This window comes from Rhinatrema bivittatum, chromosome 5 (assembly GCF_901001135.1).
Source record: "Rhinatrema bivittatum chromosome 5, aRhiBiv1.1, whole genome shotgun sequence".
Classification (NCBI taxonomy): domain Eukaryota; kingdom Metazoa; phylum Chordata; class Amphibia; order Gymnophiona; family Rhinatrematidae; genus Rhinatrema; species Rhinatrema bivittatum.
In genome coordinates this window covers 62,667,304-62,692,495 of record NC_042619.1, presented here as the reverse complement: position 1 = coordinate 62,692,495, position 25,192 = coordinate 62,667,304, and the positions used below count along the sequence as shown (strand labels likewise).

Sequence of the window (25,192 nt, the reverse complement as noted above, 5' to 3'; positions counted from 1 at the left end):
TACATTTTATTCTTCATTATTGTTCATCAATTGTATTTAAAACCTAAGGGGTCAATTTTAAAATGAGCGCACATGCACCCATACATGTACATATCGGTGCGTGAGCAAAGATATGCTAGAATTTTGAATCATGCATGCACTTACGCACATAGGGGTAGATTTTAAAAATTTGCGCGATCGCGTACTTTTGTTCGCGCACCAGGCAAGGGGGCGCACATTTGTGCAACCTGCACGCGCCGAGCCCAGCGCGCGCTGCCTGTTCCCTCCGAGGCCGCTCCGATTTCGGAGTGGCCTCGGAGGGAACTTTCCTTCACCCTCCCCCCACCTTCCCCTCCCTTCCCCTACCTAACCCACCCCCCCAGCCCTATCTAAACCCCCCCCCCTTACCTTTGTTGGCAGATTTATGCCTGCTAAAAGCAGACATAAATCTGCGCGCGCCAGTGGGCTGCTGGCGCGCCATCACCCGACCCAGGGGCTGGTCCGGAGGCCTTGACCACGCCCCCGGGCCGGCGCCACGCCCCCGGGCCCGCCCCCAAAACGCCACGGCATGCCCCCGAAACGCTGCGTCATTTCGGGAACGCCCCCGACATGCCCCCTCCCCACCCCTTTTACGAAGCTCCGGGACTTACGCGCGTCCCGGGGCTCTGCGCGCGCCGGCGGCCTATGCAAAATAGGCGCGCCGGCTTGCGAGAGCCCTGCGCGCATAAGTCCGGATTTACGCGCCCAGGGCATTTAAAATCTGCCCCATAGGGCCGTATTTTAAAAGCTCTATGTGCGCTGGGCCTATTTTAAAAAGACCCGGCAACGTGCATAAAGCCCCGGGACGTGTGTAAGTCCTGGGGCTTGCAAAAAGGGGCGGTCCAGAGGCGAGGCAGAGCAGGGGTGGGGCCAGAGACCTCCAACATAGCGGCCATTGGCCGCTGTGTCAGAGGATCGCTTGCCGGCAGGCTGCCAGTGCATGCAACTTGCACCTGCCTGGAGGCAGGCACAAAAGGTAAGACAAAGGTCAGGGGGGTTAGAGTAGGGCTGGGAGGGGAAAGGTTAGGGGAAGGGGTGGAAAGGTCAGCCTAGGGGGAAGGGAACGGGGGAAGGCAGTGCGGCTCAGCGCATGCAAGGTGCACAAATATGCACCCCCTTGCGTGCGCCGACCCCTGATTTTATAACATGCGTGCGCCTGCTCGCGCATGTTACAAAATCGGGGATACATGTGTGCACACCGGGTAGCACGCGCACATGTATGCTCACGCGCACCTTTTAAAATCTACCCAATATGTTTTAAAATACACCAACCGTGCATAAGTATGTTCCTAATTTTAAGAGGTTACATGAGCACAGCTAGCATGCCTATGTCTTCATTAGGTCCATTTTGGCTTTTACTCACATATAAAATAACATGAGCCACAGAGGGCTAGATCCCAAGGTGATGAAGTTGATTAGGAACTGGTTAACTGCGGATAGTGGTAATGGAATTCATACTGTGGAGAAAACCTTGATTTGTTTGACTCAGTCTTTCTCTGTTTTGGAAGCTTTTTCCTAAGAGCCCTACTTTTTTATGTTGTAATGCAGTATATTTTATTTGTTTTGTTTTAGCTCTTGAAAGCACCATATAGCATATGTCTTTCATTCTGGCAATGTCGCCTTGTTCTCTGCATTTCCTCTTTGTCTGTCCATGTTGTATTCATATTTTGCGTGCACCTGTGAAGTGCAGGCAAGAGTATTCTGATAAGGATCAGCACAGTATCACCCTGAGCTACTCAGATTTATAGTTGATGGCAGTGGTTAAAACTAGAAGGAGATTTCAAAAACTATAAACTAGGGATGTGCAGAGGGACGCCATACGTTGCATTCGGGATTCGTATTCGTCAGGGGGTAGATACCTTGCATTCGGCAAGGGGGGTCCCCGATATGTACATGCGTTAATTCGTATTTGTTTCCTGGCTAAAATTGAATTAAGTACAACCCCCCCACCCTCCTGACCCCCCCAAGACTTACCAAAACTCCCTGGTGGTCCAGCAGGGGATCCGGGAGCCATCCGGGAGCCATGGTAGGAGCACAAGATGGCACTGGCCATCCATTTCTCCTACCATGTGACAGGGGCTGACCAATGGCACCGGTAGCCCCTGTGACATAGTAGGTCAAAGGCTTTTGGCGCCATTTTGAATACCGGCAGCCGAGGGTGTGAGTGCAGGAGATGGCTCCCGGACCCCCGCTGGACCACCAGGGACTTTTGGCAAGTCTTGGGGGACCCTCCTGACCCCCACAAGACGTGCCAAAAGTCCAGCGGAGGTCTGGGAGTGACCTCCTGCACTTGGTCTGTCGGCTGCCAATATTCAAAATGGCGCCGATAATCTTTGCCCTCACTATGTCGCTTCCCCACGAATACAACGAATATGGCCCTATACGTTGCGGATTACAAATACGTAGGAAATGAATGCACACCCCTACTATAATCACTAATAACACTAAATCAAAATAGCAAAGCCGATCTTAATACTTTTGCCCATTAGATTATGAAAAATAAATGTGTTCCAGAAACATGATTAAATGTGTGACTCACTGACACTGAAGGTTAAATTGTGGTTTTCTTTTTCATTTAGTCAAGATTAGATCACTAGATTATTTGATTTAATTTTTTACATTGTATTATGCAGTTTGAATTCATGAAAAGTATTGCACACACTTGCAATTACTGTTTTTATTCCATTTTTTCTTTCTTTTGTTAATCGTTGCTTCTCAACCTCATGATGATATGCAGTGTTTTAGCTAAATGCTAAAAATCTCACATTTCTATCACTTCTGAGTTCGACATTCAAAAGGACTGGTCCGACTAACTTCGTTAACCGGTTACCTCTGCTTGGCAAACTGACTGCCTTAAAGTTAGCTGATCTTAAAAATAAAGTAGAGGTCCAGCAGCAACCAATCCCCCCCCCCCCCCCCCACCTCATTCTGCCCATTAGGATAAAAAATGGTAATACGGGGGCAGCTGGACTTCCCCCCATCCTGCCCTCCCAAGATATTGTAAATAAAGATTGCCCAGTAGCCTCTCCCTCCACCCCCACCAATATTATAGTAAATGTGGGCCAAGCAGCCACTTTTTTCACATTAAGATACTGTAAAAAAAAAAAAAAAAAAGTATCACTGCCCAGCAGCTGGATTCCTTAACCCCAAGCTGACCCCTCAAAAGTATCCCCTGTATAGATCTGAAGGAAGAGAAGAAGCTCTTACCTCTTCCTGATCTGCTTAATACTTAAGTGCAGATAGCTCTGACAGCTACTGGCACTTACAATTAATATATTCATTGCACTGGGGAGATTATTTGCCCCTTCACTGACAGCTGTACATAGACTCCTAAATGTAATTTTAATATACCAGATCCATAAAACATGTAGTAAAAAATTAGGATGTCCAGCAACTTACATTGGCTGCAATCACAATCAAGGTTAATTGACATCAGAGATGACACAAGTTTCATATTCGTTACCTGTGACATCACTAAAGCTCTGGACTTGAATTATAACCCCATTGATATTGACTCTAAATTGTTATGTTTGTATTAATGTTGTTTGTTTGTATTTTTTTTAATATTCAACTGTTTACAGGGCAGCATAACTATTTGTGTGCTGGAAGAAATGACTGCATTGTTGATAAAATTCGGAGGAAGAACTGTCCAGCGTGTCGTCTGAGAAAGTGCTGCCAAGCAGGCATGGTTCTTGGAGGTAAGGATCTTTTTCTCTCAAAGTGATGATTCAAAAACAGGCCGGTATATAAGTGCTACTAGACAACAGCATGTTAGCGAACAGTCCCATAAGTAATGTCAGAGATGTCAAGGTCAGCAAAAGCCAAAGCACCGACATGAAACTCCAAGCATAGTCAACATTCTCAGATTTTCAGATTATAAATATGGAATTCAAGTTGAAGCACAAAGCCAGTGAAGATGGTAAATGGAGTGACTTGCCTCAACTAAATCATGCCACGGGGGACAATTAATTTATATTTCTTTACTAACTAGTGTGGAAAGTGAACTTTAATTATAGATCTTGCTTTTATGATCAGTTCTTCAGTGAATGAATCTCATTCCATTTTTCTTCCTGAAGGAAGTTTATACACAACAAACACACAGCCAACCACCCCAATAATAATGCATCTTTTCAAAGATGCATTATTTATTCAAATTCAAATAATGCAGAATTTTTCAAAGACTATAAAGTCAGTTGTTCAAAGGTTTTCTCAACAGACCTGGCATGGAGTTAACTCAACCTCGATGCTGTTTCACATGCATGAACTTCATGAGCACATGCACAAAAATATGTTGGGCTTGAGCTAGTCCTGCTCCTGGTGAACTGAGATAGCCTTTTAAACATTTGGATATAAATAAAGATTTTTCAAAGAGCTATCCCGGTGAGTGTCTGTATATTTTCTGAACTTGACTGAAGATGCAGATGTTGTTACTTGGTGGGGGGGGGGGGGGGCGGTTGTATTATATTTAATTGTAATGCTTGGGGTGGTTTTTAATTTAAAAAAATAAAATGTGCCCCTCTGCCCGTACAAACCCGAAAAACGGATTTTCCCCGAAGTTCGGGGAAAATCTGTTTCAAGGTTCCGGGCCTCCGACCCACAACGAATTAGGCATTTTCGTTGAAATTGCCTAATTTATGATAAACGAACCACATCTCTAGTGGATAATACATTGAAATCATCAGCAGTCAAAAAAGCAAACAGAATGTTAGTAATTATTAAGAAGGAAATGGTGAATAAAACAGAGAATCTTATAATGCCTCTTTATTGCTCCATGGTGAGACCACACCTTAAATAATGTGTGCAGTTCTGGTTACCACATCTCAAAAGAGATATATTTGCACAGGAAAAGCTACAGAGAAGGATGACCAAATGATAAAGGGCATGGAACGGCTGTCATATGAATGAAGGCTAAAGAGGTTAGAGCTGTTCAGCTTGAAGAAGAGAGAGCTGAGGGGGGATATGATAGAGGCCTATAAAATCATGAGAGGACTAGAACAGATAAATGTGAATTGGTTATTTACTATTTCAGTTAATAGAAGACTAGGGGACACTCAAAGTTAGCAGGTAGCATATTTGAAACAAATCTGAAAACATTCTTTTTCACTCAGGGGTAGATTTTAAAACATTACGCGCACGCGTCCATGTGTGCGAGCTACCCGGCGCGCGCACATGGACGTGTGATTTTATAACACGCGTGTGCTGTGTTTACTAACTCTTAGTATTGATATCTCTTCTTTTAGGTCTAGAGGCAGCGCGTTCCATATCTCTGGCCCCTGAACCAAGAAATTAAAAGTGCACGTATGATTGGTTGTTGTCGGGTCATCCCCACTTAGCTGAGCTGTTTAATCAATAGTTCCCTCCCTTCCTCCCCCACCCCACCGCACTCCATCCCTAACTCTCCCACACACCCAGTACCTTTCTGAACCTCTGTGAGCTAGGATTGCAGGTGCATAGCTATCCTAGCCACTTCCAACATTGCTAAGATGAAAGAAATGACTTATGAAAACTACTTACAAAAGTATGTAATTAGTTTGTCCCTGCCCTCTGTGTAAAGCCAAAGATAAAAGAAAAAGTCTTGAGTGAGAGTAAGCATATGTAGGAAATTTAATTTATTGAAAACATCTTTGACATTAGATAACAGAGCCTCCATTGGCTGCTGATGAGTCTTTAACATCTAATTTTAACAATCAAAGCCCTGAGAGATTGGGCCCAGCTATTAAAAAAAAAAAAAAAAAAAAAAAAAGTTAAAATTATACTCCCTCCTGGGCTCTGAGATCAGCTACAAAAACTTATAACATATAGTAATATAGTAGTGTCAGCAGAAAAAGACCAAATGGTCTATCCAGTCTGCTCAGCAAGTTTCCTATGGTAGTAACTGCTGCTCAGTGCAGATTACCCCCATGTGTCTATTAAGGGTTGTAAGCTCTTCTGAGTTTACTCCCAGTGTCTCCTACAAGCCTAAAGAGGACCAGGAAGATGGCACTTTCAATAGTGGCCCTATGCGTGTTGAATGCTTTACCTTAGGAGATTTGCCTTCAGTTTCATTATTTGAGTTTTCAGTGTGTGACTGAAACCTGGGTGCAGTGCCAGTGGAAGGTTATCCAGCCGCCCTAAGTGGTGATGTCATCACATATTCTCTCTCTCTCTCTCTCTCTTATGACAAATGATTCCAGCTTCTCAAAGAAATACATACCCAAAAATGGAACATGCCCTCCAGCTCCGTGTCTCACCCGTGCCACTTCTCATCTGACTGACCTTTCAAACCTGATGCCCTTATCGGCTATTCTGCTGCCCCGTCCACTACTGATGTCTAAGGCCACCACCTACCATACCTAATATTTTAGCTGGCCCTGCCTGGGTATTCAAGCAGGCCTTTCTTGATTCACATTGAGATGAAGATTTGTGTAGCTGCATTTTGTATTCTATCTGAGAGGATCTATTAAATTGTGCTTTCTGATTTACATTTTCGATTCATCTACTTACACTTTTGAGTTTGCCTTGTATTTGGTTGCTTTTTTTGACTGCAGTTGTGATGATATTTACTTGGGGGAACTTTAATTGCTGCAGTCTTTTTTTGATGTATTTGAGGGAATTGTAATTGTTGCACTTTTAGATTTTATGTATTTTTGATTTCTATTTGTATTTGTTAGACTTATGCATTTTAGATAGGTTTGTTTTGCCTTTGGCACATTGAATATAGTTAGGCCATTGAGACTTAATTTCCCCTTATTTTTGCTTATGGAATAATTTGTTACTGAAATTTGTTTTGCTTATATGTATTATATGGGGATCCTTTAAGGATTCTTGTTATTGTATTTTGCATTATTTTGTTTTTTATATTTTTTTGATTTATGCATTTTAATTATTTTTCTTTTGATATTACACTGATTTGTGAGTATATCTATGTTTGGTTTTCCACAGGGAGTTTTTGAGACAAAGCAATATAGAAGTTCAATAAATGAATGGATGAATGAAAAGTCATATTTTGGTCACATCATATATTACAGACTGTTTATAGTAATGCATACACTTTAGCTGTGTGTATTGAATGTAAATAAACTGTCCACTGAACTTGGTGAACAGTACACACTAAATTCACTATTGTATTTAAAATAGAAATTTTAGTGTGCAGTCTGTATAGACTCATTTATTTATTTAAAATATTTATATATTGCTTGATCCAAATATTGTACTGTCTTGGCAGGTTTTGAAACAATGTGTCTATATGGAATAAGCATGTGCAGAGTCAACATTTAAGTTTTGGTCCATTCATTCATTTCATAGGTCATAATCATTCATTATGTTTGTTTCAAACAAAAAACAAATTTATATTTGTTCATTTTATTTTTTCATGTGTTTACTATTACAATTAATGGGGGAAGCTTCCAAATTGGGATTTTCTAATAATTTCTAATGAAACTGTTAGGTATATATCATCAGAAGGATGAAAGCATATCAGTACATCAGCACTATGTCAATGTGTCCCCAAAAGTAGCATAAAGAGCCCAAGGACTCACAATGGGATTATGAGGGAGTCTACAGGAAACTCCCTCAAACCACCTTAAGGGACTGGCCACAGCTATCCAGCCTGGTCCTCTTTAAGGATCAGCCCCACAAGGGATTCTGGATGAAGGAGGCTCCATTTACCATACTGCAGGGAGTCTGGGCCCAGCAAGGTAAGACAGGACCCGGGGAGCAGGCAGGAAGCCAGTCTATGAGAAAACTCGCTGTGTATGATGTTAAGGTGAGCTACATCGTTTGTTTGTTTTGCTTTGCCCTTCATTTTTCATTCTAAATTAATTGCACAATAGGAAACAGCCAGGGTCTGCTTCCTTATTTCTTCTGGCTGTTTCCAAGCCTCTACTGCCCAAGTTACCAAAGGGACAAAATGTTACCAGCAAGAGGATCAAAACAGCAGTAAGAGTAACCAGACCACCCCAAGGCTGCAAAGGTAGGACAAAAGGCACCAACAACAGTGGCATAAACCTCACAAGGAGATAAGGGCAACTGGCACCAAATGTGGCATGAAGAGAGCAAGACACCATAAAGGAGGAACAAAGCACCAAAAAAGGCAGAAAACACCTCAAGACAGTGCTAGAGTGGCATAATGATCCCAAAGCAAGTAAAAGAGTGGCATAATGATCCCAAAGCATCATGAGAATTGCAAAGCAGCCATCCAGAGTGACAAGAATTCACCATGGCTCTAAATGAGGAGCAAAGGGCACCAACTGAATTGGTAGAAAGCAGGGAGGCATAAGAAATCCCTGCAGGGAGAAGCAAAGGAAATCCCTGGTAGAGGCTTTATATCATATTCATATGGTATTATTAGGTGAAGGAGGTATTTCAGGCTTGGGGTTGGTCTTTACTGGAGGCTAAGATGTTATTGACTAGAGGTACCAAATGCTTCTTAGCCACTATCTGTTTATTATCCTATGATTAATGTAATGTAAGACATGAGTCTTCTTCTGAATCAGGCTTTACAAATACTGCTTCCATTACCTCAGAAGCAGTAATCATAGAGGAGTATAGTCATGGTTCTAGATACGTCACTTCCATAACCCTATCCTATTGCTGTGTTATAATGTATTGAAGGCTAAATACTGGATGAGACCAATATCCGCAAAAATGATATGGAAACAGAGTTTGAAGAAAATATCAAAGAAAGCATGAATCCATTAAAGATAACTGAGTACATAATACCTGTGTAAAGCATTAGATGGCCATGGCAAGACCAAGAGTTGGCAAGTACTGTAGGGGAAGAGGATTTGGAAAGAACCTCAAAGACAGCAGAGCACAGGAGGAAGCAACCTAAGATACCAAAACTGGCATGGAATGGCACTGGCAGCATTGGCTCTAGCAATTAAAAATAGAAAACAGTAGGAGCAGAGCAATGCAGCAAGAAGTGTGGCTAAAAAAACCCCAAGGTGTACCTCAAGGACGGAGGCAGGAGGAAGAATGATATCAAAAGCCTAAGAGGTGGTGCAGCAAGTGCAAAGTAATGGATGGCCAGGGCAAGACCATAAGTCAGCAAGTACCATACAGTAAGGGGATATGAAAAGAACCTTGAAGACAGCCTAAGCAGAGAATCAAGCTCCTTAATGTGCCAGGACTGGCTTGGAGCAGCAGAACAGTGGCGCTAGTGAATAAAAACAGAAATGGTAGGAGCAGAGCAACACAGCAAGAAGAGTGACTAAAAAACCCCCAAGATGCACCTCAAGAGCAGAGGTGGAAGGGAGAATGTTATCAAAAGCCTGAAGAGTGATGCAGAAAATGTGCAAAGTAATGAATGGACAGCGTAAGAACAAAGAGTCGGCAAGTTCCATAAAGGAAAGGGATTTGAAAAGAACATCATAGACTGCTGGAGTTGGGGGTTGTCTGTACCAGTTGGATGCATGGCTACCTTGTAAATTCTATTGGGAGCAAAATTCAGCTGCTGAGCAGCTCGGATAGTTAGCCAGATAAACTTATCCAGCTCACTAGCAGGGTATACTCAGTGGCTCAGTCGCACCGCTGAATATACCTGACTATGTAGCTAATTCTGAATTTCAGAGTTAGCTACATAATTTATCAGGCTAATTCTCCTTCTCCTCGAAATGCCTCCCTCTTGCCTCCAGAACGCCTCTAACTTATCCAGCTAAATTCTAGTCAGATAAATCTCTAAATATGAAAATATTGCCATTTAGATGGATAACATTTCAGTTATCCATCTAAATGGCTTTGGAATATCAACCTTCTCAGTAGCATATGCCTCTGTCAAAGATTAAGCCATGCATTTTTTAAGTACACATTGAGAAACTTGAATAAGGCAACAAATGGCCCCACACAGGTATGCATTTTTTAGCCTGACTGACAGTGTTAAAGACTAATTAAGGATTTTTCCCCATTCTGTATATATGGGTAAAAAGGTTTGTAAATAATTCCTAAAGGAGAATATTGGTTGGAGTGAAGAGAAAAATACCTACGGAACCAGAATCAAGCATCAAATAGCACAAAAGGCATCAGAAATTTGCATTTTTGAGTGAGACAGACAGTGACCAACACACAGATGATACATAAGCAGAGATAGTTTGATAAATATCTGAATTTCTAAATGTCATATCTATTAATGTACAACATTTCAGTTTTCCTGCTTTAACTTGGCATCTGTTACAGTAGGTCTGCATACCTGTTCATTGGTTCAATATTTTCTTTTTCTCTCATTTCATATAACTTTCTGCCAATACTTTGTTATAATTTGGCATTTGCCTACTGTTGCGCTCCCCGGCCATGGCAGGCCTGCGGCTGGGCTCACTCACCACCGACACCGGGCCCCCAAAGCAGGCCTGACCTCCTTGGCGGCAGTTGGCAGTCGCCTCTGAGCCCATGCTCCTTCCGTGTTCCCGGGACTCTCCTGTGCTGCCGTGAGTTCCACCGGGGCCGACCAGGCCTCCCCACGTGCAGTGCAGGGAGACACCACCACTTCCTCCTCTCCAGCCTGTCGGCCTTAGGCGCGCCACCTCTCTGGGTTTTAAAGGGGCTGCAGCAGGAAAACCTCCCGCGGCCCCAGGTGATGACGTCAACCAGCTCCACTATTTAAGGCAGGGTCAGACGTTCAGAGCCTGCCCTGGCAACAGGTCTGCATGGTTCCCTGTCATGTGCTTTCATGCTGCTCCAGTTCCAGTTCTTGTTCCAGTATCTGTTCCAGTTCCAGTTCCTGCTACAGCTCCTGTTCCTGTTCCTGCTTACCTTCTGACAGACCTCCTTGGCTTTGATCCTTTGCTCGGACTCGACCTCGCCTTCAGCCACGTGCCTTCGACCCTTTGCTTGGACTTGACCTCACCTTTAGCCACCAGCCTCGACCCTCTGTCTGGACCCGACCTCGGATCTCGCCTCATCCTACCAGAACCCTTCATCTCCGCTGCCACTCGGTACTCTGCCTCTGGACATCTTCTCCGGGATCAACGACGCTGAGGCCCATCTAAAGTCCAGCCGGTCCCGGTACCCAAGGGCACAACCTGCAGGGAACGAGGGCTGGTATTGGCGAAGCTCCAGTCGGCCTCCGCTTCCTGCTTGGCTTTGCCTCCTGACGGTGGGGACCCGTGGGGGTTTCCCCCCACGGGTGGCGCCAACACCACCTCGGGTCAGGGGTCCACCTCCACAACACCTACATATTCCAGACATTATTCTGTGGTCTTTTAAAGATTTGTACTGTCATTAGAAAGATTAAAATAAGCAATGATGTATACATTCAGATAATTATAATCCATACTTTGTACCTCTGTTGGCTTTACAAACGCTTGCCCTCTATTTGATTATCTCATATTGCTTCATTAATCAAATTAGAAGATATTAAGTCTGCTTTAGTTATTTGTTTCATTCCAGTCTTGATAGACACATCCCACCCACTACTCTTTGCAAGGCTTCTGTACAGTTTTTTTTTTTTTTTCAATTATTCCTCCTACCTCAGAATTCATTATGCCAAAGCCCAGACTTCTGTAGAACTCAGATGAAGAGATGTATTAAAGGGTGCTAATGCAATTTCCATGTGAGAAAATTGCATGGCTTATGTAATAACTTTTTATTTCATTAAATAAGGCATAATAAATGTGACCCCAGCCAGCACAATAAAAAGAAATTACACCTCAATATGAAAATATGCAAATGAGGAATAATGAGTTGTTTGGCAATTGCAGCAGTCTTTATTAAGCCACAATAAACAAAACAGGCTTCCTGCCTGAAGGGTGGCATTATTTCAGGAAGTGCACCAAGAACTAATGTGTGGCAAACATAAAGGCCTGATCAGTATATCTCTAAAGGACACACTTTTATTGAAAATGCAGTCACACCAGTGGTGTACATCGGTTAACAAATCACGGTTCACAGTTTTGGAACAGGGGCTCCGACACGGCCGTGTTTCACATCGGGCTGCGTCAGGGGGACCAAGCACATAAATAATCTATGAAGAAACACAATATGTGATATTGAGCAGGCGGCGAGCAACAGGCGTAGAAAAAACATGTGAGTGTGTGTGTATATATATATATATATATATATATATATATATATATATATATATATAAAATGCTTTGAGGAGGAAAGCTATGGTAGAAAGTAAAAAAGGAAGAGAACGAAGATGCCATGGGGAAGGAGGGAAAGGGGAAAAAAGGGAAAAAAAGAGGGGGGAGAGGGGAGGGAGGGAAAGAGGGAGGGGCAGAGAGATTTGTAGAGAGATTGTATTAAACAGATTACTGAACCAACAAAGCAGGTAGTTATATGAATAAGAGAAAGTTTTATAAACAATAGTAACGGCTACCGGGAGGAGGGGGACGGGGGGGGGGGGGGGGGAGGGAAAAGGGGGGAAAAAGGATGGGAGGAGGAAAAAGGGGGAAGTGAGATGGGGGGAAGGGGAGTTAAATGTACCTTCTGTCAGGAGTTTCAAGTGAAAAATAACCTAAAATGTATGGCTAAATGACATCTGGAGAAGAAAAATCTGTCTCTCACTCACAAGGTAATTTTTCCCATTTCTATCCTTTTAATTACCCTTTCATCTGCCTTGGTTCCCTCACCCCCCATGGCTTTTGTTTTTCAGCAGCTCTGTCTCTTTTTTCCTCTGCAGTCAGGTCTGCAAACTGGCTCCAGAATTTCAGGATAGGATGCTCCAGTCCTGATTTTACCTCAAGCGTGAAGGGTCTTGTAGTTCTGATTTCCCTATTGAATCCCCTATGAACACACAAAACTACAAGACCCTGCATGCAATGAGGTAGAATCAGGACTAACTCAGTCTGTCTTTAAAATCTGGAGCCAGTTGGCATCACTACATAGCAGGCATTTGGGGGAGACAGAGATACAGAGGCACAGAGAGAAAGAAAGAGAGACAGATAGGAATGGGATGTGGCCCATGAAACAGAAGCCTTTCTCCTGCCCCATGTGCACAGATGCAGAGGGAAGAACTGGGTCTGGGACAAAAGAGGTGACCCAATCAGTACAGGAAAAGTAGCTTAGCGGACAGGACAATTGTGCTTGGCCTAGCTTCACCTTTAAACAGACATGAAGATTTATCAGTGGGCCTTTGCATGTGTGTGTGTGTATGTGTGTGTGTGTGTGTGTGGGGGGGGGTTATTACTTGAGGGAGGATTCAAAATAAAATGTTAATTCTGCAATAATTCCCCAGCCGCATGGCCTCTTTTTCCCTTTCCTCCTACATCACCCACGCCTTAGAGAACTAATTAGTGTTTAAGAGCACCTTCAGCCTGGCTGTAAGGAGATGGAAATCCTGACATTTCAGACCAGAAATAAGAGGTCTCATCACCTGCATGTACTTAGCACAAGGCACTTTATAAAACAAAGAGAACCCTCCAGTCAAAAACTGCACCAGAAATGTTGTTTAATTAAAGAGACAAAACCTTTTTCATGTGCAAAGGTTTCACAAGTTTGTTCTTTCATATGCAGCACGAACACCATTTATTTCACAGTTGCTACAATGGCTTTCACAGAAATGAACTAGGGAAAAAGATCAGTGATTACACTGGAAAACAAAAGAGTACAGGCACATTCCACATTTTCACATATAATTCTTATGCAACAGAAATGGTCCAAGTGCCACAACAAGAGTATGGGCATAGGTTACATCATATACTTAATTAAGGTAGAGGTTAGAGACAGATAAGTGAGTTAAGCAGTGTCCTCTACAAAGTAAAAGCACAGTTTGTACAGGCACAGTGGGAAAACAAGAAATGGGAGACATGACATTCACAGCTGTCTCTTTAACTGGTGAGCTTCAGAGGAGTCAGGGCCTCTTCCCACGTGAATAGGGACCTTCATTTTCAGTTTTTATTTTATTTTCCCCAGGAATCTATCAGTGTCTGTCATAACCAACAAAAATTGACATTTTTTCCATTGATTTTTTTTTCTTTTGTTATGATAAATTCCTGGGGGAAATGACATAAAAACAAAACAAAAGTTCCTACACATGAAATATACTGCCTGCTTGTTGCCTAACTTTCCCCACCTCTGGTTTGGAATCCTCATCTTCTATGCCTCTTGGGATTTGTGAAGACTCCATGGTGCCAACCAGGGCAGTGATTCTGTCTTTAATTTTGCTGTTGAGTCCTGACCATTGAGCTTTGAGGCAGTCTCATTGTCCTCCTCAGCTGTTTTGATGGAGGACTTCAAAATGTTTTTGTATAGGGACCTCAGGTGCTCTTAGCCTTTGGTGAATACCCTTTCTTCTATGTTAAAACCTGGAGGGGAGATGGAAGGCAGCATATCTGGAGAGGGACCATCTAGAGACAAGTGTCTTTTGCACTCTTGGACCAGTGTGATGCTGTAGAGCTGGATGGAGCTCTGTAGGGGATGCGCTTCTGGCTCCTTAACTGAAGGCTCATGGAGTGGCTGCTGCTCCAGATAGTCTTCCACCTCCTCTTCCTATACCGCTTCTTTTTCTTCTTCTTCTTTTGACCTTTCCTACACCTGTTATATAAGAATAACCTACATCTACTGTATTAATATCATATAACACAGGCATCTGCAGGAGCAGGTCACCATCCAGGGCTTTCACTGAACCACAGAAGCATAGAATAGGAGGCAGTTAAGAACAATAAAGGTCATCTAATCTTCCAAATTGTCTTTTGCATGTCATAGATCACAATTGATCTCTGGCTTTCTCTTCGCCATCAACTCTGCTGCAAATCTCAGTGTCATGTCCTTCTCTTCAGTCTGATAATTCTGGTGGCTCCTCAATAGCCAAAGACTCCTCACTATGGATGTCCTGAGACCCAGCTGGGATACAGGGAGTGGTAGTCTTCTGTGGCCATTTAGAGAAAGCAAGGTAAGCCTAATGGAAAGCAAGAACAGGAGATGTGGAACTCTGTCATGCTGTCTTTTCAAAACTATTACCGGCATGGTTAAAAGGTGAGGTGAAAAAGGCTATTTTAGCCAAAAGATCTTCATTCAAAAATCGGAAGAAGGATCCATCAGAAGAAAATAGGATAAAACATAAGCATTGGCAAGTTAAATGTAAGAATTTGATAAGACAGGCTAAGAGAGAATTTGAAAAGAAGTTGGCCATAGAGGCAAAAACTCACAATAAAAACTTTTATAAAAATATCCGAAGCAGAAAGCCTGCAAGGGAGTTGGTTGGATCATTGCATGATCGAGGGGTTAGGGGCAGTTAGAGAAGATAAGACCATTGTGGAAAGATTAAACGATTTCTTTGCTTCAGTGTTTACTAAAGAGGATGTTTGGGAGATACCCGTTCTAGAGAAGGTTTTCATGGGTGATGATTCAGATGAACTGAACCAAATCACGGTGAATTTGGAAGATGTGGTAGGTCTGACTGACAAACTAAAGAGTAGTAAATCACTTGGACCAGATGGTATATACCCCAGGGTTCTGGACTAAAAAATGAAATTTCAGACCTATTTCAATTAATTTGTAAACTATCATTAAAATCATCCGATATACCTGAAGATTGGAAGATGGCCAATATAACCCCGATATTTAAAAACGGATCCAGAGGTGATCCAAGAAACTCTAAACCAGTGAGCCTGACTTCAGTGCCGGGAAAAATCATAGAAACTGTTATAAAGAATAAAATCACAAAATATTTATATAGACATGGCTCGATAGAATACAGCCAACATGGATTTACCCAAGGGAAGTCTTGCCTCAAGAATCTCCTACATTTTTTGAAAGGGTGAATAAACATGTGGACAAAGGTGAACTAGTAGATATGGTGTATTTGGATTTTCAGAAGGCGTTCGACAAAGTTACGCATGAGAGGCTTCTAAGAAAAACTAAAAAGTCATGGGATAGGAGGTGATGTTCTTTTTTGGATTGCAAGCTAGTTAAAAGACAGGAAACAAAGAGTAGAATTAAATGGTCTGTTTTCACAGTTGAAAAAGGTAAACAGTGGAGTGCCTCAGTGATCTGTACTTGGACCAGTGCAGATGACACAAAATTATGCAGAGAGGTTAAATCTCAAGCGGATTGTGATGAATTGCAAGAAGTTCTTGCGAGACTGGAAGATTGGGCTTCCAAATGGCAGATGAAATTTAACGTGGACAAGTGCAAAGTGATGCATATAGAGAAAAATAACCCTTGCTGTAGTTACACAATGTTAGATTCTATCTTAGGAATTACCACCCAGGAAAGAGTTTTAGGCGTCATAGTGAAATTGTCGGTTCAGTGTGCTATGGCATTCAAAAAAGCAAATCGAATGTTAGGGATAGATGTCATAATGTCCCTGTATCGCTTCATGGTGAGACTGCATCTTTAATACAGTGTGCAATTCTGCTCACCACATCTCAAAAAGGATATAGTTGCATTGGAGAAAGTGCAGAGAAGGGCAAACAAAATGATAAGGAGCATGGAACGGCTACCCTAAGAGGAAAGCCTAAAGAAGTTAGGGCTGTTCCGTTTGGAGAAGAGACGACTGAGGGGGGGATATGATAGAGGACTACAAAATCATGAAAGGACTTGAACAAGTTAATGTAAATTGGTTATTTACTCTCTCAGATAATAGAAGGACCAGGGGGCACTCCATGAACTTAGCAAGTAGCTCATTTAAAACAAATCGAAGAACATTCTTTTTCACTCAGCGCATAGTTAAGCTCTGGAATTCATTGCCAGAGGATGTGGTTACAGTAGTTAGTGTAACTGGGTTTAAAAAAGATTTGGATAGGTTCCTAGAGGAAAAATCCATAAACTGCTATTAATTAATAAGCAATAGTAGCTTGTGAAATTTTTAATGTTTGGGTACTTGCCAGATACGTGTGACTTGGCTTGGCCACTGTTGGAAACAGGATATTGGGTTTAATGGATCCTTGGTCTGACCCAGTATGTGTTGTGGTTCCGGGCCGTGCCCTGGGCCCTCCACCTACCTCGGGCGCGGCCCGGGCCCTTTCGAGTCTTCCCCGGGTTGGTTGCAGCAGGCCCCGGGCCTGCAGGCCTTCCAGCGCGTCTCTCCCTCCTCGGGAGAGACGCCGACGTTCCGATGCAGCTGGCCCCGCCCCCTGACGCGCGCGTGCGGGGAGGAGCCCCATTTAAAGGGGCCAGTACGGGAAAATCCTCAGCTGCACTGAAGATGACGTCAGATGCCCTCAGGGTACAAGTACCCTGCATCTAGCGCTCCTCTGTGCCTTGCAACAGGGTTCCTGGTCTTCGGCCGGCTGTAGCTGTGTTCCTGGTTCTTTTTCTTCGTCCCGCTTCTGCCTTGCCCTCCTTGCTGGATTGCTTCTTTTGGACTTTGACCCCTGGATTGGCTTTGGACCGCTCTCTGAACATCGACCCCTGGACTGGCTGCGGACCACTCTTTGGATTCTGACTCCTGGACCGACTACTGGATAACCTACGACCTGCTGGAGGCGCCAGCCGTCCAGAACCCACGACCTGCAGGAGGCACCTGCATCCGGACCATCTTCCACCGTCAGGGAGTCGCCTAAGTCCCAGCGGCCGAGTCCCTACGGGCCCCTCCTGGGGGGACTTCGGCTTCCAGGGTGAATCTCCACAAGTCCCAGCGGCTGGACTCCTAAGGGTTCCTCCCGGAGGAGTACCAGCCTCCAGGGCGAATAGTCTTCGATTTCTGGGGTCCAACGCCTGCCATCCTTCCAGGGGGTGCAGAGTTCTTGGTCGCATAGTACTCCTCCGTGGTCTAGCGCCTCAAAGCACTCCGGCCTTCCGAACCGCCTCCTGGTTGGGACACTTGCTGCAGACCGCCCAACACGCCATCTTCTGTCCCAACCAGCCCAAGGGTCCACGAGTATAACAGTATGGCATATCTTATGTTCTTGTATTCAACACCTACTGTTGCTGGGAAATACACAAGCCTAAGTGTGTAGGTGTATACTTACTAGCTTCTTCTGTAGCTGATACTGTGCCAATATCTAGGTGTGTTGGAGGAGCCTCCACTTGCTCCAGTTCCAGGATATCCCTTAGCCATTCCTCACCTTGGTCAGAAATATTGAGGTGGGTGGGCCTCCTCCATTCTTAAATTTGATGTCAAATTTAAGACATATTCTCTTTCACTGGTGCTTACAGTGCTGTAACCTTTTGTTTACATGAACCACAGACCTCCTGAATATACTAAGCTTGAGATTCTGCTGGCTGTTCCCTTCTGCACAGCATCCTTGAAAGCAGTGGATTTCCAGATGGTCTCCTTTTCAAACTGGATACCCTAATGATCCATGACCTTCTCAATGAGCAGCTTATTCTCCCCTTGCAAGAATATCATGTTCCCGATCTGAGCTTTTGCCTAGGATGATCAGGCTCTAGCAACCTCAGGTTTCTAAAGTATCCTCCCTGCCTTCCTGCTTTTCTTTCTCTCCTCCTTACTCTTACCCTTCTTATGCCCCCACTCACTTCCACTCTCCACTCTCATCACTTATCCACAAACACACAGACCTGTAACACAGAAATAAAAATCTACATATCCTATACTCAAGCTAAGACCAACAGCTATTACCACTCCCACTCACTTTCACTTTTATACACACAATAATGAGACCAAAGGAATAAATCCAAGAAGGGGAAAAACAAAGGATAAGAAATGGCAGTCAATAATCACATGTTGATTATCAAAAGCACTACGGGGCAATTTTCATACTACTGATTGGCTGCAAAGTCCACAGATACTTTTTGCCCACAGCCTTTGCACCAATTTTCAAAGGATGTACATATTTTTACTTTGAAAATTGCCCAAGGAAAAAGTACCTGCAGTGATTTGCATCTGCTTTTTTTTTTTTTTTTTTTTTACCAGAACTACACACACACACACACAAACACACACACACACAGAGTTTGGAAAATCCAAATCTATGTGCGTACTTTTCTTTCACATCCTTCCATCCCCGAAACACCTTCACTACAATGCAGGAAACAAAAGTATGCGTGCGGTGGAATAATGCACTTACATTTACCTGCCTACAGGGTGAGCAACCAAGGGCTTATTCCCATGGTTAAAAAAATGACTCCAGAGCTACCCTTCCCCCACCTACCTCACAACACTGACAAATTCTACTCCACAGAAGTCTGTCTTTCATACTTTTTGGCAGTGAGAGGGGGATCAGATGCTGAAAGGTTCACACTGGCCAAACTCAGATGAAGCCCCAGTATTTAGCTTGCTTAAATATTATTTTTACAATAAAAACTACATTTTTTTTCCTCTGACAAGTGTTCTCTGACAAGTGTTATCATGCGTTATTTGTTATACCACTCCGCTTTACATGATAAATGCTGAAAATTATTATTGTCCATTAATTAACTTAGCGGCCAATCTAGGAAGCTGTGTGATTTGTGCTAAAACTTAATGCAAGCACAAAAAAACAATTTAGCTTCCAATGAAGTAAATTAATGGAGATTTACAAAGCACCCTAATGTGAAAAAGTGCACAGAAGACATGCTTAGCGTGCATAAAATATGATTTATGCACAGAAAACATTTTATACTTACAAATGTGCACATAGAAAATGATTTATGCACACAACACACAATTTCTGCTATTGGTGGCAAAACCTTTTCTCTCAACATAAAACATGCTTTGTGCACAAAAAACTTGATTTGTGCACAAATTGGTGTGAATTTTCAAAGGAATTATGTCTGTAAAATTAGCATATATGTGCATAAGTAGCTTATATTTGTGTACATACTATTTTATAAACATCAAACACATGTGTGGATTTTGATTTGCATGCATATTTATGTGTGCTACTAAGAGGCATTGTAGGGGCATTCCAAGGTGGGGCTAAGAGTTACGCACATAGGGGTAGATTTTCAAAGGGTTACGCGCGTAACCCCTGAAAAGCTGCCCCTGTGCGTGCAAGCCCCGGGATGCGCATATGTCCCGGGGCTTCGATAAAGGGGCAGGAAGGAGGTGGGTCTGGGGGTGTGGCGGCAGTCCGGGGGCGGAACAAGGGGCGGTCCGGGGGCATGGCAGAGGTTCAGGGGTGGTCCAGGGGGCGGTCCCGAGTCCTCCGGCACAGCGACCTGTGCCGGGGGATGGCGAGCCGTTGTGCGCAAGTTACGCCTGCCTTGGGCAGGCATAACTTCAGAAACAAAAGGTAGGGGGGATTTAGTTAGGGCTGGGGGTGGGCTAAATAGGGGAAGGTTGGGGGGGATCTCAAAAAAAGTTCCCTCCAAGGCTGCTCCAATTTCGCTTTTCAATTTGAGTCATAAGATTGCTAGTGCCCAGAGTAAAGTCTGTAGTTTTCCTTTACTTATTATTTCGGAGCGGCCTTGGAGGGAATGGGGAAAGCCATCGGGGCTCCCCTTGGGCTCAGCACGCGCAAGATGCACAAGTGTGCAGCCCGCTGCGCACACATGTTATAAAACCGGACGTAGATTTGTTTGCGCCGGGTTGCGCGAACAAATTTACTCCCATGCATAAGTTTAAAAATTTGGCCCACAAGTTGCTAGTTTATAAGAGATTTACGAGAGTACATTTTGAAACTTATTCGTGCAGTTTTGTACCTGCCAATTATCTCACACAATTGATATCAGACTTATCTTTTGTCTGCTGTTGGTTGGACAGGAGATTTGGGTGAACTGTGGGAAGTTCAGGGTATAGAATTGGAGAAGGACTGGTTGAATTAATCTGCAAACTGGTGATTTCAATTACGTGCGCTTGTTTTAAAATATGCTGACTTCCGCATGTAAATCGGGTCTTTACGTGAGCAAGTTATATTTTTTTCATGGAAAAAACATATGAATATATGTTTATAAAACAGGCAGTAAAATAATGTACTGTCAATACATTGCAGGTATTAGTGCTTAAACAAATATACATGTTTATGTTGAGAGCCAGAAATACGCATATTTTATAATCTGCTCATCCCTGGCAAAGTACAGGTTATAAAATGCTGTAGCAGATTTCTACATGGCCATATACATGCATATATGGGGCCGTGCAGTGTTGTTTGAAAGTTATTCTCGGGGTGTTTATGTATCTAATTTCAGAGTCCAGGACTTCCACACCGCAAACTTCAGCTCCATAGATTAACATTACTTCGAGTAACTTTCCTCCAGCTCTGACCAGGAGTTAAATTTCCAGCATTAAGAAGCCATGCATTAAGCTTTACACTCCTCTCTGCATCAGGGAGCTATAGCTAAGGCCATCATTAACATGGGATTTAAATGAAAAAGCACTAATTTGCATGTACAGTTGTATGCAGGTTTGTGTGCACATTTTTTGTGCAGAAAAAATGTGCAGACATTCATGAGTACAGATGTGCAAACATTCATGAGTACAATTGTGCACACAGTCCTGCACATCTCATTACATCAGACCATTAGGGGTAGATTTTCAAAGGGTTACGCATGTAACCCCCGAAAACCTACCCTTGCACGCGCCGAGCCTATTTTGCATAGGCTCGGCGGCACGCACAAGCCCCGGGATGCGCGTATGTCCCGGAGCTTCGAAAAAGGGGCGGTCCGGGGGCTTGGCCGGGGGCGTGGTGGCGGTCCGGGGGTGATCCAGGGGCGTGGTGGCGGTCTGGGGCGAGGCCGAGTGCTCCGGCACAGTGGCCTGTGCCGAGGCATGGTGCGCACAAGTTACGCCTGCCAGAGGTAGGCATAACTCGACGAAATAAGGTAGGGGGGGATTTAGGTAGGCCTGGGGGGTGGGTTAGATAGGGGAAGGGAGGGAAAGGTGGGGGGGGACCAAAAAAATGTTCCCTCCAAGGCCGCTCCGATTTCGGAGCGGCCTTGGAGGGAACGGGGAAAGCCATCGGGCCTCCCTTAGGGCTCGGCGTGCGCAAGGTGCACAAGTGTGCAGCCCCTTTCACGTGCCGACCCTGGATTTTATAACATGCACGCGCATGTTATAAAATCGGGTGTACATTTGTGTGTGCCAGGTGGAGCGCACAAATGTACCCCGCGCGCCTAATTTTTAAAATCAGCCCCTTTGTGTGTACTGCATTAACATTGCGATGCTAACGTACCCATCCGCAGAATATTTTGCCAGTTTTAATGCAGTGTAACAGAACTAACCCAAAATAAGGTAGACTTTTTCCCAAATGTTCATTGTTTTTCAATTTGAGTCATAAGATTGCTAGTGGCCAGAGTAAAGTCTGTAGTTTTCCTTTACTTATTATTTTTTTCAAAGATTTTTGCTTCAGCGGTGTGAATACTTCCGTTCAGGATTATCAGTAAGAAACATAATACAAAAACTGAGTAATTACAGTATAATGTATAATCTGTAAAACATGAGTCATAACTAATGTTTACACAAAGAACACCAGTTTGTAGGAGTACCTGATATTAAATAATGATGTACTGTCTTTTAAAACAACATTGAAAACTGTGGCATTAAGGGCAGGGTAGGTACAAGGAAATTGCCACACTAGGTGGCTTCCAAATTTGATGTCCCCACTAGCCCTGCCTGACCTCCACCTTCACTACTGTTGCCACCTAGGCATCCTGTCTCTAAGGCCCGGATTTATCAAAATGCACTAAATTTCACATGCGATAGGAAAAGGGGAATGTTTTATGGTAATAGGCTATTTATCACAAAGTGTGGTATTACTGCAGACTGAGATAACTTTTTCACACTTTGTGTTAAGTACTATAATTGTTGCAATTCCTACCTATAATGAGAGAGAGAGAGAGAGAGACCGAGACCCTCATACTAGGTAGGTATTTATACCTCTATATGAGGCCCACCTAGTTCATCGAGGTGAGGTTTAGGTATTAGTGTAGGGGTTAGGGGCTGCTTTGACATGCAGAGTGTGATGTACGAATAGAACAGTGCACTTGTGTGAAGATTTGATGACCTTCGGAGTGAGGAAACTCACCCAGAGATGAGATTTGTGCAATGATCTCTCAACCTAGCTTGATGGACTCTCTACCTGGGTAACATCAAGCTAGGTTGAGAGAACATTGAGCAAAGGTCATCTTTGTGTGAGTTTCCTCACTCCGAAGGTCATCAAATCTTCACAAGAGAGCACTGTTCTATTTGTATGTCGCCCTCTACATGTCAAAGTGGCCCCTAACCCCTACAGTAATACCTAAACCTCACCTTGAGTAACTAGGTGGGCCTCATATAGAGGTATAAATACGTACCTAGTATGCAGGCCTTATACCTAGGTTCACTATATTCTCTCTCTCTCTCTCTCTTTCTCTCTCTTTCTCTTTGCAAAAACATCACAAAGTGTGATAAAATCATATCACATGGCTTAACACTTGGCCAGAAATCCCACCTCAAACTCCTCCCCTTTTCCTAATTTGCATCGCACCATGCGTTATGGCATTTTTCGCGTGCGAAAACGCCATATAGCACTTTTGATAAATGACCCCCTAAGATTGGAGTGGGATGACTCCCAGATCACAGTTATATACACAAGCGAGTGGCGACAGCACTCCTTTCCTGCACAAAGGGACTGTGAGACATTCACTGCAGGTCCTCATCTCCTCCTGTTCCCATGTGGTTTCATGCCACGAGGACTATGAGTGCATGCTGACTTGTAGTCCCTAAAGATGGAGGGTGACGCTGCCACCCCTGTCCGACAACAGGGGTGGCAACAGTGGAAGCTCATGAGAATGTTTTTGGCCACCCCCTTCTGCTTACCACCCTAGACAGCAAACCGTGCTGCCTGATAAGAAGTGCCACCACTGGGACTAATTTAGTTGCATTGCTGGGCAAATAGGTTGAATATGTGTGTGCCAGCAGAGGAAGAAGCAACTGGAGACTGTGTGTTATGCAGAGAAGGTAGAGGACTTGCCAGGTTCTTATGGCCTGGATTGGCCACTGTTGGAAACAGGATGCTGGGCTTGATGGACCCTTGGTCTGACCCAGTATGGCATTTTCTTATGTTCTTATGTAGGAGTAGAAAGAGGGAGAAGAGCAGGGACATGATATTAGACTTTAGTTTATTATTTTGACTGAGAGCAAGCATTGTCAGTACTGATTAGATTTAAATGCATTAGTGAAACATGCAATCACATTAATAAAACCCAGGCAATCTGTCAGTAGCTCTAGTGCAGTGCTGTGTGTATTTTCTACATACAGTGTGAGCAAGTGTGGGGGCAGAAAAGGGTGGGCAACTTATCAGGTCCAACAGTTTTCCAACACTTTCCTAGAGTTATACTTCCATTCTAGTACTGGGAAATAAAATGTAGCGATAAATCTAGAAAAACGTCATCAGTGATGACAGTCATAAACTCTGATTAAATCACAAAAAAACTCTTTGACAGTTTCTGTTAAGTATTTTTTTTTTGTCTTTCACACAGAAACATAAGAATGGGACCTTCATACGCAGTGGTGGTCTATGTGCTCACCCAACAAACATGGAACGCACTTTATTTTATTGCCTCGGATATAATCATCCGTTCTTAGAATCTTTAGAATCTTTTTTGTTATCTTTTATTCCTGCACATAAAATCATTAGGTAATTACTTCAAACATGTCTTTCAACAACAAATCCCAACATGGCCTGTGCTTCGGAATACATTTCCTAAGTCAGGGGAGCCCACTCTGCATTGGCTGCGGTTAGGACCGTTCGTAACGTCAGAACACCTAAGTTTGGACTGGGATCCTTGCATTTTGTTGAAAGACGTGTTTGAAGCAATTCCAGAATGATTTTTATGTGCACAAAAAAAAAGATAAACAAGATCCTAAAGATTCCATGAACCGATGATTACATCTGAGGCAATACAAAAAAAGTGCATTCAACGTTTTGTTGCGTGAGCACATTGCGCATTACGTATAAAGGCCCTATTCTTATGTGTGAAAGAAGAAAAAAAAATTTAATAGAAATAGACAGAGGGTTTGTTTGGTGATTGCATTGGTTTTTGGTTCTCTGTATAATAGGACACGTTGTAGAGAATGAGTAGAGTTACTCTGTTCATATGGCAAGATGTTAACTGGTGGGGAGCGATTTACTGCGTCATGTTTTGTCGTGATGAAGTTAACTCGTAAGCGAAGGTCACCACTAACCTGGTGCTGATGGGGCGAGAAACTGGAAGCATGGGGATTACTGGGAAAACCGGGCAGAGCCAGGCTGGTGGTTGAATATTGCTGTTAAGAGGAAAAGTTCCTGTTTTACCAAATCATTTCCAGTCTCTTCTGTGATTGAATGGCTGATGCCCATGACAAGAATATTAAGATTCCAGGAACTAAGATTTATAGTTTTAAGGAAATCTAATAGTTCAGATAAATGCTGCAAGAAACAAATCCCCAAATTTTCTCTGAAAGTTTTCCACAGTT

The 25,192-nt window shown here is 43.4% G+C and overlaps 1 protein-coding gene across 2 annotated transcripts in view; it reads left to right on the top strand.

Moving 5' to 3' along the window:
• PGR (progesterone receptor) overlaps positions 1-25,192 on the top strand; it is a 180,216-nt gene that overhangs the window by 57,610 nt on the left and 97,414 nt on the right. For both annotated transcript variants that reach the window (XM_029602397.1, XM_029602396.1), the window contains exon 3: positions 3,600-3,716. In XM_029602397.1, coding sequence (XP_029458257.1) covers positions 3,600-3,716 — 117 coding nt within the window. The remainder of the gene's footprint in view (positions 1-3,599; positions 3,717-25,192) is intronic.